The 13330-nt window shown below is 38.4% G+C and overlaps 1 protein-coding gene across 1 annotated transcript in view; it reads right to left on the reverse strand.

Annotated features, from left to right (window-relative positions):
- Positions 1-533: 533 nt before the first annotated feature.
- Positions 534-13330, reverse strand: part of XPR1 (xenotropic and polytropic retrovirus receptor 1) — a 228306-nt gene continuing 215509 nt past the window's right edge. Inside the window, exons 14-15 of the mRNA XM_055319354.1 lie at positions 12695-12916; positions 534-6438 (exon numbers count right to left, since the gene is read on the reverse strand). Of these exons, the coding sequence (XP_055175329.1) occupies positions 6378-6438; positions 12695-12916 (283 nt within the window). The 3' untranslated portion in view covers positions 534-6377. The remainder of the gene's footprint in view (positions 6439-12694; positions 12917-13330) is intronic.

Here is a 13330-nt window from a genome sequence, read left to right on the forward strand (position 1 = left end):
GCCTTCACTTTCTCTTCTTTCCCTTTGTCTCCCACTGTAGGAAATGAGAATGCTGTATGCAACCAGAGAGGCTGTTTCCACATCTGGCTGCCAATTAATTGCCTGGTACTTGCCCTCAGCTGTTCATTATCCTTCTATAGGCATCAGTGACACTTAGAAAAGCCATCCAATCTCATTGCTCTATAGCTACTGTTTCCTCTCTACATGGATATGCAGTAATAACAGAAGTCCAGCTCTTCAAAATACAACTAAACATATCATTTCACCTAATACTTGAGATTCTGTGTGAGTGGAAAAAAATGAGCTGTTGCATCAATCCATTAGATGCCTAATACTACCTAAAAACAAAAGGCCATTTAAGATTATTTTTTAATTTAGTGAAAAGCTAACAAATTTTCCACCCTTGAAGTATATTTGCCCTAAACTCATACAAGTTAGTCCTAAGAAGAATCATGTCCAGGAAACCAAGAAACCCAAAGAGAAAAACACTCAACCACACAAACCATTTGCCAATGACAAAGGAGTCAGCAAACTGTTGTAAAACAGAGCTTGTAATAATGAAAAAAGGACAGAGTTTGTAACCAATCACTTATTTTCTTAAAAACACATAACCACATTAACTTTTTGCTTTATACAACCATCTAGAAACTATAAAACAGTACCACATTGTGCATTTAACCTACTTATCAAGAAGGGAACTCCACACATTGTAAGAATTCTACCCATATAAGAAGGAAAAAGGAGACAGCTAATAGCATAGTCACAGATACAACATGAGTCCAAGCAAGCATCAATTCTTTGACGTCACCTTTTCCATATACCAGAGTGGAGAGAGTAAGAAAGAAAGCAAGGGAGAAAAAAGAGGGAAAGAAGCACCCACAGAGGACTAATCACATTCCATAGTTACTTTTGACAACTATAGTTCAGGGTTTCATAGAGTAGTATCATTTGACCAACACAATGTGGTAGAGGGTGAAGGAAACATGAGTAGAGGGAGAAGGTTTGAAAAGACAGATACGTTTTACACCCTATTTCCCTCCTAAATAGTCTTCACTGATACAAGCTTCTGTGCTAATCCAGAATATAGCAAGAAATTAAATCTTAACAATGTGATAAAGCTTGAATTCTTCTCTTTTTGCAAATGTGAGTGGCTCACAGTTTTACTTTACAGTTAAAAAGAATAACAGTATCAATGACCAATTACAGGTTTCTTTCAGGATTCCCCGACAATCTTTCTTCCTATTCCCACCATGCTGGTGTTGTTACAGGACAATCAGGGAAGTCTGGGTAGGAACTTCAGGAAGTTTGGGTAGTAAGATGGAATTCTTGCTCTTTTCTTAGAAGTCCACACCTTTCTGGTAGTAAGTCTTCCCTCTGATTTGTGGTGGTACAGAGGAAAGGGCATAGGAAGAACTAAGGTAATATGGTGGGAGTTTAGTCAAGTAACTGGTTTGAAGGTTTACAAGATGAGACTGTAATTAGCAGACACACTGAATCCAAGGCAAACAATTGGTTATTTGATTGTCCTCCTTAGGTTGATGGCACCATAAAAAAACCAAAGGTGGCTTTGAAATACTAATAAAACAAACCAAAGGTCTGCTACAAGGAAACATACTTTAGATGAAAATTAGTATAATGCTTCTTTTCACTTCAGGGGAAACTCTCATCTTGTCCCTCTCACTTCCTCTTCCACCTTAAGTAAGCAAATACATTCTGGAGGGTTATTTTTAAGGAGCAACTCCGTATCAGAGTTTTGCCCATTCATACAAGGCCATTATGAACTATACCAATCAGCAGGCTCATCTCCATTTCCAGGCAAACTTCTCATATTGCTTAAATTAAACTCTTTACAATCAAATGAGATGATTTTACATTTTCATGTGTGGTAGAGTGTAGTTTAATGCCAGCTAAATTACTGGTCTGTAGCACTGACCATTACAAATTTCTTATGCTCTAATATAATCAATTCTACACATTACTTCAGTGCTCTGACATTAAATACATTGAAAATATAATGCAGAAAGTTAGCTTTTAAGATTTACTATCAAGATTGATACTTGAACATAGAAATATATTTAAGTAATTTTTAAAATCTCATTTTAACTCTCCTAATCATAAGAAATAAAATTTAGATGCATCATAAAATGAACTAAGCTGATAAATTTATCCTTCTTCACCTCTTTCTGAAATTCCACAACTTGTATTGTCCTAACCTAGTGACTATAGATCTTGTATGTAATGATGCTGGCTCTTTTCTTAGGTTTGAAAAAACTGTGATTTTGTAGTTGAAAAAGCCATAGATTCAACATGATTTTTTTTTTAATCTGAAAAGCAATCTTAATTTTAAAAATTTAAATATATAGCAAGAAGTCCTTATTTTCGGAGTCAGGCAAATTTCATGCAAATTAAGGAGAATTATATTCTGAAATTGTTTATCAAACACAGTGCAAACACTTCAGAGAATTTTAAGTTTTTGAATAAAGTAATGCCATGGATAGGGTTATTTTCTAAATTAGTTTCCTTAGATTAAGTTTTCCTGGTCATCACTTAGCAAATTGCATTTGGGTATTATTTTCTGAATAATGGAAAGTAATGAAAAATAAAAAGGGAAAATAAAGGCAGGTCTCTACCAACAACATAACCACTGGAAGGAGAGACAGTGAGGCATGACCAATGTCACTGAGTTCACACAATATTTAACTGCCCAGCTTCTTGGTGCCAAAATCCAATACCTTCCCACTCTTCTCTGCTAGCTCCACAATCACTTTATTTTTCTTCAGCTAAATATTTGTTAATCCATACAACTCCATACAACTCTGTAAAAGGTCACTTCCCCCTCCCCCCCTTAACTTGGCTTAGTTCACTTCTTAAGAAAGGGTGAACTGCTTTCTTTAGTTATTATAAATGTACTTTGGTCAAACCATGGCAGAAGAATACCGTACATCAACAATTTAATTCTAGTAAAATCTGTTAAAAGCTTAAAACTTTCATGTTGTAAGTTTGGGGAGTTGCGGATCCTGGAGGCTAGGCCCCATTTTCCTTCTTTAAGGGTACATATAGGTTACTGATGAGTTGACTAGCATTCTCTCACATCATTGCTTCTGACTCTAAAGTGAAGCAGCTTTCTTAAGGGGAAAAATGAGAGATTCTGGAAAAGAAAGTTGCATATCGGTTTCTAATCTTAAAAATTACCATTATAACCTAATTAATGATGACTTAAATTTGATCATTTTATTGTCTCTCTGAATGGTAAGAAATCATCAATGATTCCATTAGATAGTCTTAAGTATAGGTGCATATTTGTGAGTAGAAAATAAACCATTTTTCTTTGTCTTCTGATTTCTTTACACACATCAATGAACTTTATTAGTATTTTCTCTTCATTCATTTGGGGAATATTTAAGCTGATGATATTAACTGATTCTCAAATAAAACTAGAATTTCTAAACCTAAAATTAGATAAAGTTTTACTTTTGGTTAGATTGCTCTCCTTTAAAATGACTCCGTGCTATTAATTTCCTAAAAGTTCTGCAAGTTTTGGTGTACAGATATCTCCAATAAAATATTAGGTAGGACATAGCATTGGCACCTGCTAGGGCATTTAAAACTTAGAAGAGAAAAATGCACATTGCCTTTTTTTTCGAGTTAGAAAATTTAAATGTATACTCTGTCTCCCAAACTGTTTCCTCTTGAGGAAAATCCTCTTTTCTCTTTATAACTTTAGGAGGCACATAGAGCTGTGTGTTTAAATACTTATTTGAGCATCTGTCATCATAAGATGAAAGTTACATAAGCCTTATTCTTGAATAGACTATGCTAACAGGACAAACACATCAGAAAAGGAACAAATTCTAACATTGTATTATCTATGAAAAAATAATACTGATTAGGGCCTAGAATCATAATAGTTGAAAAAAGACCAAATTGGCCGTAGGATACACTGAAATAAAAACACCAGGGAGTTCAAATACCAGAAGTCAACTATATGATTTTATGTGTGTCATTATATAGTGCTATTAATAGAAAATGAAGTTGACAATTCAAATTGCTCTGGATACATATTAGTACCACCAGTTTTATTTGTACAAGAAATGACTGGTCCACTGGACTTATCTAACTCAGTAATAATTACTGCTATTTCTTGACAGACCAGTGATACTTCCCCCATGGTTTAAAAGTACAAAAACAAAATAGTTAGAAAAAAAACCCCAAGTATAAATAATGCAACCTTTAATCTATTAAGGGTTACTAAATTGTTACCACTGATTATTATAAATGATTTAACTTATTTAAACTAAAAAAGAGTAATTAAACTTTTCTTCCTCAGTTTTTGGGCCAAGGAACATGCTTGGCAAAACATAAAAAAACGATAAAAGCCAAAAGTTTGTATGATTTTTTAGGAAAAAAAAAATCTCAATTTGGAAAGAGAAAAAATTTTCGAAGCTTGTCAGAATAAAAATGGAATAAACTCCTTTAAAAATGAACTATTTGTCAGTTAATTGGTAGAATTTTGGTAGTAACAGTAACTTTAATCTACTGGAACCATGACAGGAATGAGTAAAGACTAGCAATACATGGCAGTAGAGTTGCTGACAAAAGGGGAATATTAACGGTCAATAACCACTTATTTTTAAGACTAAGTACGTGATAATACTGCCCTTCCACTCATTTGTCTCTTTATCTAAGATTAAGCTGAAAATGACAGAAGTAATTTACTTTCATGAATACACTGATGTTGATGCTAGAATCCTCATTTGGATCTGGGGGGTTGGGAGGATTAAAACACACTTCATTAAAACACATTAATTTTGTTAGATAATGAAATGCTCAATATAATGCCAAGCACATTCAAGGGAGGTAAAATCCTTTAAGGTTTTAGGGCTTTTTGGATGACTTAGGAACATAGGAAATAAATTAGACAAAGAATTTAAAATGGGCATTGTGCACAGACCACAAGAGTCTGAAATGTCTAAGAAATACACCTTTTGTTTACGACCAAGTTTAGACCCAAAAAAATCTTTTTTTTTTTTTTTTTTTTAGACCCAAAAAATCTTAAAAGCAGGTTTTCTCTCATAGGAGGGCATGAAATCCAATGTTCACCCTTTAAAACTGCTGGGAGAAATGGCTACCAAGGTCTGTTTCATTCATAAAATGTGAAAGAGGAAGGAGAATTTGTTCTTTGCTCTCAAAAATATGGTTTCCCCAAGACAAACTTTTAATTTGATCAAATTCTGGCTAAAGCAAGTGAATCCAAAACAAAAACTACCCAGTAAGGGTGTAGGGACTCTGAAATAGCTTCATCTTCTCATCAGAGTCAGTAAAGGCTATATACTTCAATTACCCTAAATGCTAAAGCTTAATAAGGCATAACTTCAGTTGTTATGGTTGGAGTATGGGCAAATGTATTCCACATCTGTTCCTTAAAAAAAAAAAAAAAAAAAGTATTAGACCTCTGAAAAAATTTTAACCGGTTGTGTGGAAGTATACAGATGCTTTGTTATGAGAGATGCTCAGGATTCTAAAGCAGCAGCAACTTAAAAAAAAAAATCAGCAATAAAACTTTGGCTTAAAATTAAAAAAAAGAAAGAAAGAAAAGAAAAAGTCAAACTGGTGCAAGTTGTCTCATGAAAGAGGTATTGTGGACTAAACCCTCAAATGCTGTCCAACATTAGTTTCCCCTGTCTTCTTTCACTGTTACCACCTTCATTGCACAGGAGTTCTATCATTCTTTTATGGTTAAGTTTCATAAATAATGAGAAAACTATATGCAACAAATACATCATATTTCCCACCCACCCAGCAACCCTCCCCAAAATAAGAAAAGTTACATCAAATTAAAAAGTAGCTTCGTGAATGAAGGTACTGCTCTAAGTTGCACTTTCCCTGCAAGTGCGGCCAGTGCTTTTGCGCTGGGTATGAAGGAAAGGAAAAAATTCTCCACATAAACTGACAAAAAAATTTAAAAATCAATGTCCGGTTTCAACCAGTCAAAACCGGGCCCAGCAGAAGCCGAGGTATCTCAGTACCGTCCCATCAGAGGGTCCTTGCAATGCCTGTTCTTCATCCTGATAGGTATCTGTGTCCTTGTGATTGTAAACAATCCATAAGATACTATGTTTTTGTTCCTTAAAATGTCCTCTGATTGGCAAAATGAAGTAAATATTTGTTTTAAAAATAGAAAATGAAAATTAAACCAGAAGAAAAGAAAAGAAACACAGTGAGCTTGTTTGGAGTCCATAGGATCCGATCTGGAAGAGCTCGGAAAATGTGTTATGTGTCTTCTCCTGTTTTCGGCTGGAAAGGTACTAGAGGTTGCGTTGGTCGAGGAAAGGATTGTAGAGTAGGAAAACCAAAGATGTTAATCTAGACTTGAGGATTCAAGTGTTAGCTTCGTCATCTGTGTCTTCTATCAATACCTTAGTGTCACGAGCCTTGGATCTAGTGGAATAAGAAGAAAAAAAGTACTTAGTCCATTATTAAAATACAAACAGGTCTATGGTATTAGGTACATTTCCCATCTTACCACCATTAAAAATACATTGTAAAAGGCTATTATATATTGCATCAGATGGACTATTCTGGAGTTTCACACTCAATTTCCAGGATTACTAGAAAAACATTAAGAAACTAGAGTGCAACCAGAGGAAGTTAACAAGAAAAATGGCTGGGCATGTGTAAAACAGGGAGAAGTAATCTAGAAGAAGAAGATCTCCATTTGATCAGCCATAAAACATAATGAAATCTTGCCATTTGCAACAATAAGAATGGACTTTGTATAATAATACTAAGTGAAATAAGTTAGAGAAAGACAAATAGCGTATGATTTCACTCACGTGTAGAATTTAAGAAACAAAACAAGTTAACAAACAAAGGGAAAAAAAGACAAACAAGAAAACCAGACACTTATATGCGGTGAACAAACTGCTGATTGCCAGAGGAGCTGTGGGTGGGAGGATGGGGAAACAAATGAAGGGTTTAAGAGTACAATTACTGTGATGCATGTCGAGCAATGCATAGAAATGTTGAATCATTATATTGTACACCTGAAACTAATATAACACTGCATGTTAATTATATTTGAGTAAAAAAAAAAAGGATCTGAGCACTGACTTTGTATGATGTACCTTTCTAAGTGTTAATTTTTATCTCTATAAAGCAGGAATAATAATACGTATTTCACATAATAGTTCTCTTACCTCATGGAGACTGTGTCAATATCAAGTGAGAAAATAGATGTAAAAATCATAAGTATGAAACAAATATACGGAATTATGATGAGCATGACAGAAATACTGCCATTTGAGGTACGCATGAAACTAGATGAGTAAACCAGTAGAAGATAAGACCTAAGACTGTGATGAGCATGAGAGTTGTAAAAAAATTGACAGGGTATGATGTAGAGGACAGTGGAGACTAAGTTATGAAAGCCCAACTAGGACCAACTGGTTAAAGTTACACTGAAGCATATTTCAGTCCAACATAACCTATCTACCACGATAACCATCCAACAATAAAATTAGGTGCCCCATCTTGTTATAAACTTCATTATCACTAATCAGAACGCAGCAGAAGAGATTCCTGTACCAGATGAAAAAATGGGATGTGATAATCTTAAAATACTCTGCAATTCATAAGCCGTATGCAGTACAAGTGGTACTCTGTGAAGTGGGTATTATTATTCCCACTTGATAGAGGTGGAAACCAACATTCAAAAGGTAAAGGATGTGCTAAAGGCTACAGGAGTCACAAAGTCAGTACTAAAATTCACTATTTTAGACTTCTTGCTTTCTCCATTGCACATAACCTGTTTCTTTGTTCTAAACACCTTTCTCTGGTTGCACTCTAGTATCTCAGTGTTTTTCCACTTAACACCTGAAATTGAACATCATAATCTAGTTCAAGAGTTTCTATTTCTGAAGCAGAAATAGTGTATGTTTAGATTGCCCTCTGCTGGTGACTAACGAGGATAAGACATTCAAATTGAGCTTAACGAGAGTGTGAGACAGCCTCCTACAGTCTTCCAGGCCTTTGTGGCACCTGTGGACCTTCTCTCCCACTGGTCGCTTCCTGCTTCTTCAAACTCTGCTTCCTTACCACAATAGTCTCCTGCTTTGTTTTGGTGTTCTTCCCAGTGACCTCCCTGGCCATTCCTTTCCTGTTCCTTTTGTTTATTCCTTTTTTCTCTTTGCCTGTGTTTCCTCAGTCTTAGCTCTCTACTTTTCTGCTTTTCTTTTCTCTACCTTGTCCTTTTAGAGAACTTCCAAATTCTATCAGAAGCTTGGGCAATTTCTATTCTACTCTCCAATATCCATGGGTTACTACTACTACCTCTTATTTTTTACTTCCTTTAAAACATCTCCTTAGGTTGTTTTTTAGTCCTACTGTAAAACATCCTAGCCCAAGTCTTCAATGTCTGATACTTCAGAAAACTGCAGGGGCCTTCCAGTTGCACTTCTGGCCTTTACTGTTCCCTTCCCCAACATATCTTGCACAATGCCATTAAAAACCTATGAAAATACTACTTTCATTCTTCCATGAAAAACATTATTGGACTCCTTCCTGGCTATATGATCAAGGCATTTGTATTATCCAGCCTTTTATAATTATACTTCATCTATTCAGCTAAATTTTTACTAAGGTTCTAGTCACATGGGTTTTCCTTGTACCCCTTAATTCCTGACTGTGCCTCTGACCTAGTCAAGCACTCTCTTATCTTTTAGACAACTGCCTACTTCCACTTAAGTCTCTTCTGCCATTCCGATCCACTGTGAAATCTACTGTTTCTAAATTCCAAATGCAGCTGCAATATATTTATTGTTTCTTTTAGGATCATACAAAGTTAATGATTTATAAAACTACTGTTGTGGGTATTTTGGTAAGAAAACAGAAATAAGGAACGCCTGGGTGGCTCAGGGGCTGAGTGTCTGCCTTCTACTCAGGGCATGATCCTGGGTCTGGGGATGGAGTCTCCCATCAGGCTCCCTGTGAGAAGGGCTCCCTGCTTCTCCTGCTATGTCTCTGCTTCTCGGTCTGTCTCTCTCGTGGATAAATAAATAAAATTTTAAAAAAAGAAAAGAAAAATAATAATAGCTTATATTTATATAAGGTGTTTATATATAAGAACTCTTTCTGTGAGGAAACTAGTCTAAATCCCGTGTCATAACTACTCTATAAGCAGGTGCCATGTTAATTCTAATTTTCAGATGGACAATAAATATAAAGAAATTAGGTAATTTGGTCAAGGTTACACAGAGGCCATGTGGCAGAGCCAGAATTCCTAAAGTTTATAATTTGAAAATTATTTGTATATAAATAATATATACAAATAATATATACAAAACTTAGGGGGGAGGGGCAAGATGGCGGAAGAGCAGGGTCCCCAAATCACCTGTCCCCACCAAATTACCTAGATAACCTTCAAACCATCCTGAAAATTTACGAATTCGGCCTGAGATGTAAAGAGAGACCAGCTGAAATGCTACAGTGAGAAGAGTTCACGCTTCTATCAAGGTAGGAAGACGGGGGAAAAAGAAATAAAGGAACAAAAGGCCTCCGAGGGGGAGGGGCCCCGCGAGGAGCCGGGCTGAGGCCGGGGCGAGTGTCCCCAGGACAGGAGAGCCCCATCCCGGAGAAGGAGGAGCTGCACCAACCTTCCCGGGGGAAAGGGGCCCGCAGGGAGTTGGAGCAGGACCCAGGAGAGCGGGGATGCCCTCGGGCTCCCGGGGACACTAACAGACACCTGCGAGCGCAGGGGAGTGCTCCGAGCTCCCTAAGGGCTGCAGCGCCCACGGCCGGAGCAGCTCGGAGCAGCTCGGAGGGGCTCGGGAGCGGCTCCAGGGAGGGGGCTGCGGGGCGGGAGCGCGAATCCCACAGCGCAGGCCCCGGAGCACAGGGCGCCGGGACACAGCCCAGGATCCGGCCTCCCCCTGGGACAGGCAGAGGCCGGGAGGGCCCAGGACAGCGAGGACGCTCCTGCCCGGAGCTGAGCAGATCAGCGGCCCCGCCCCGGAGCCTCCAGGCCCTGCAGACGGAGAACCGAGAACCCCGAGCCCCGAGCCCCGTAGTTCCTGCGGAGGCTGAATCCAGGCTTCCAGAGTTGCCATAGCAACTGCGGCTGTTCCTCCTGGGGCCCCACGGGGTAAACAACCCCCGCTGAGCCCTGCAGCAGGCAGGGGCAGAGCAGCTCCCCCAAGTGCTAACACCTGAAAATCAGCACAGCAGGCCCCTCCCCCAGAAGACCAGCTAGACGGACCAGTGATACTCCCCCGTGTTCCAATACAACTTGTTTTTGGCCACTCTGCACTGAGCAAAATGACTAGAAGGAAAACCTCACCTCAAAAGAAAGAATCAGAAACAGCCCTCTCTCCCACAGAGTTACAAAATCTGGATTACACTTCAATGTCAGAAAGCCAATTCAGAAGCACTATTCTACAGCTACTGGTGGCTCTAGAAAAAAGCATTAAGGACTCACGAGACTTCATGACTGCAGAATTTAGATCCAATCAGGCAGAAATTAAAAATCAATTGAATGAGATGCAATCCAAACTAGAAGTCCTAACGACGAGGGTTAACGAGGTGGAAGAACGAGTGAGTGACATAGAAGACAAGTTAATGGCAAAGAGGGAAACTGAGGAAAAAAGAGACAATCAATTAAGGGACCATGAAGACAGATTAAGGGAAATAAATGACAACCTAAGGAAGAAAAACCTACACTTAATTGGGGTTCCCGAGGGCGCCGAAAGGGACAGAGGGCCAGAATATGTATTTGAACAAATCCTAGCTGAAAACTTTCCCAATCTGGGAAGGGAAACAGGCATTCAGATCCAGGAAATAGAGAGATCCCCCCCTAAAATCAATAAAAACCGTTCAACACCTCGACATCTAATAGTGAAGCTTGCAAATTCCAAAGATAAAGAGAAGATCCTTAAAGCAGCAAGAGACAAGAAGTCCCTGACTTTCATGGGGAGGAATATTAGGGTGACAGCAGACCTCTCCACAGAGACGTGGCAGGCCAGAAAGGGCTGACAGGATATATTCAGGGTCCTAAATGAGAAGAACATGCAACCAAGAATACTTTATCCAGCAAGGCTCTCATTCAAAATGGAAGGAGAGATAAAGAGCTTCCAAGACAGGCAGGAACTGAAAGAATATGTGACCTCCAAACCAGCTCTGCAAGAAATTTTAAGGGGGACTCTTAAAATCCCCCTTTAAGAAGAAGTTCAGTGGAACAATCCACAAAAACAAGGACTAAATAGATATCATGATGACACTAAACTCATATCTGTCAATAGTAACTCTGAACGTGAATGGGCTTAATGACCCCATCAAAAGGCGCAGGGTTTCAGACTGGATAAAAAAACAGGACCCATCTATTTGCTGTCTACAAGAGACTCATTTTAGACAGAAAGACACCTACAACCTGAAAATAATAGGTTGGAGAACCATTTACCATTCAAATGGTTCTCAAAATATACCCTAAAAACTACAGAACACTTCTGAAAGAAATTGAGGAAGACACAAAGAGATGGAAAAATATTCCATGCTCATGGATTGGCAGCATTAATTAATATTGTGAAAATGTCAATGTTACCCAGGGCAATTTACACGTATAATGCAATCCCTATCAAAATACCATGGACTTTCTTCAGAGACTTAGAACAAGTTATTTTAAGATTTGTGTGGAATCAGAAAAGACCCCAAACAACCAGGGGAATTTTAAAAAAGAAAACCATATCTGGGGGCATCACAATGCCAGATTTCAGGTTGTACTACAAAGCTGTGTTCATCAAGACAGTGTGGTACTGGCACAAAAACAGACATATAGAACAATGGAACAGAACAGAGAACCCAGAAGTGGACCCTGAACTTTATGGTCAACTAATATACGATAAAGGAGGAAAGACGATCCACTGGAAGAAAGACAGTCTCTTCAATAAATGGTGCTGGGAAAATTGGACATCCACATGCAGAAGAATGAAACTGGGCCACTCTCTTGCACCATACACAAAGATAAACTCAAAATAGATGAAAGATCTAAATGTGAGACAAGATTCCATCAAAATCCCAGAGGAGAACTCAGGCAACACCCTTTTTGAACTTGGCCACAGTAACCGGAGAAGGACAAACAGTGTATGTTCTCATTCATTTGGGGAATATGAATAATAGTGAAAGGGAATATAAGGGAAGGGAGAAGAAATGTGTGAGAAATATCAGAAAGGGAGACAGAACATAAAGACTTCTAACTCTGGGAAATGAACTAGGGGTGGTGGAGGGGGAGGAGGGCGGGGGGTGGGGGTGAATGGGTGACGGGCACTGAGGGGTACACTTGACGGGATGAGCACTGGGTGTTATTCTGTATGTTGGTAAATTGAACACCAATAAAATTAATTTATAAAATTAAAAAAAAAACAACAAAACTTACTGAAGAGTCAGTAAATTTTCCCCAGGGTACTTTTAATGTCAAATGAGTAGCATTTATGCATTAAGTAACACATTAATGACATTTTACTCTCTGTGTTAAGACATTCTATGAGTTGGACTATATGAAATTGCTGCTATTGCCATTTTTTGTAGGTGAAAATGGTTGAATGTCAGTGGTTTTGTGTGGTTCAACCTGATACCTTCCTTAGCTTAAATGTTAACCAGTGCTAAAACCTGTAGGAAATTCATCTCTGAAAAGCAGAAGCATACATACTGAGAAGCGAGGCGAGGCCGGCGCAGGGATATGCTCTGACTGTACTTCCATGGCCGGTTCTTCTGGCGGTTTCGTACCCCGTCATCCTGGTCCATCATCTGCTCTAGGAGTGTCTGATCATCTGCATTCAGAGGGGCCACAGAGATGTCCCGCACAGCACGGAATTCACCACAGTTATTCAGATGTTCATTCTCCAGGCGGAAGAAGTTCCACACAAATCGCCTTAGCAAAATGGGGTAAATAGGCAAATTATTTATAAAATCTGAACTTACTATTATAACATCTAACCCCTGCAGTATGTCAAGTTTCTACTCATGAAATAAAAATAAGGACTGAAGGGCTAGAATATTAAAACAGGAAAAGATGGTATAGTGGTGGGAGGGAAACAAGAAGGCCCAAGCAAAGGGGGGAAATTCCAGTGGCTAGATGGACATGCGTCTGCAGTTCAAGGGAGAGTCTAGGGCTAAATAGTTGCACAAAAACAGTTATCTTAAGTCATGGGATTAGGAATAATATAAGTGGAGGAAAGAAGAGAGCAGACGACTAAACCCTAGAACCTACTGACGTTTACAATTTGGGAAAAGGAAAAAGAACCAGTAAATGAGAAAGAATAGCTAGAGAGAGGTAAATGTATAG

Source organism: Nyctereutes procyonoides, unplaced genomic scaffold (genome assembly GCF_905146905.1).
Source record: "Nyctereutes procyonoides isolate TBG_1078 unplaced genomic scaffold, NYPRO_anot_genome, whole genome shotgun sequence".
NCBI classification, from domain to species: Eukaryota; Metazoa; Chordata; class Mammalia; order Carnivora; family Canidae; genus Nyctereutes; species Nyctereutes procyonoides.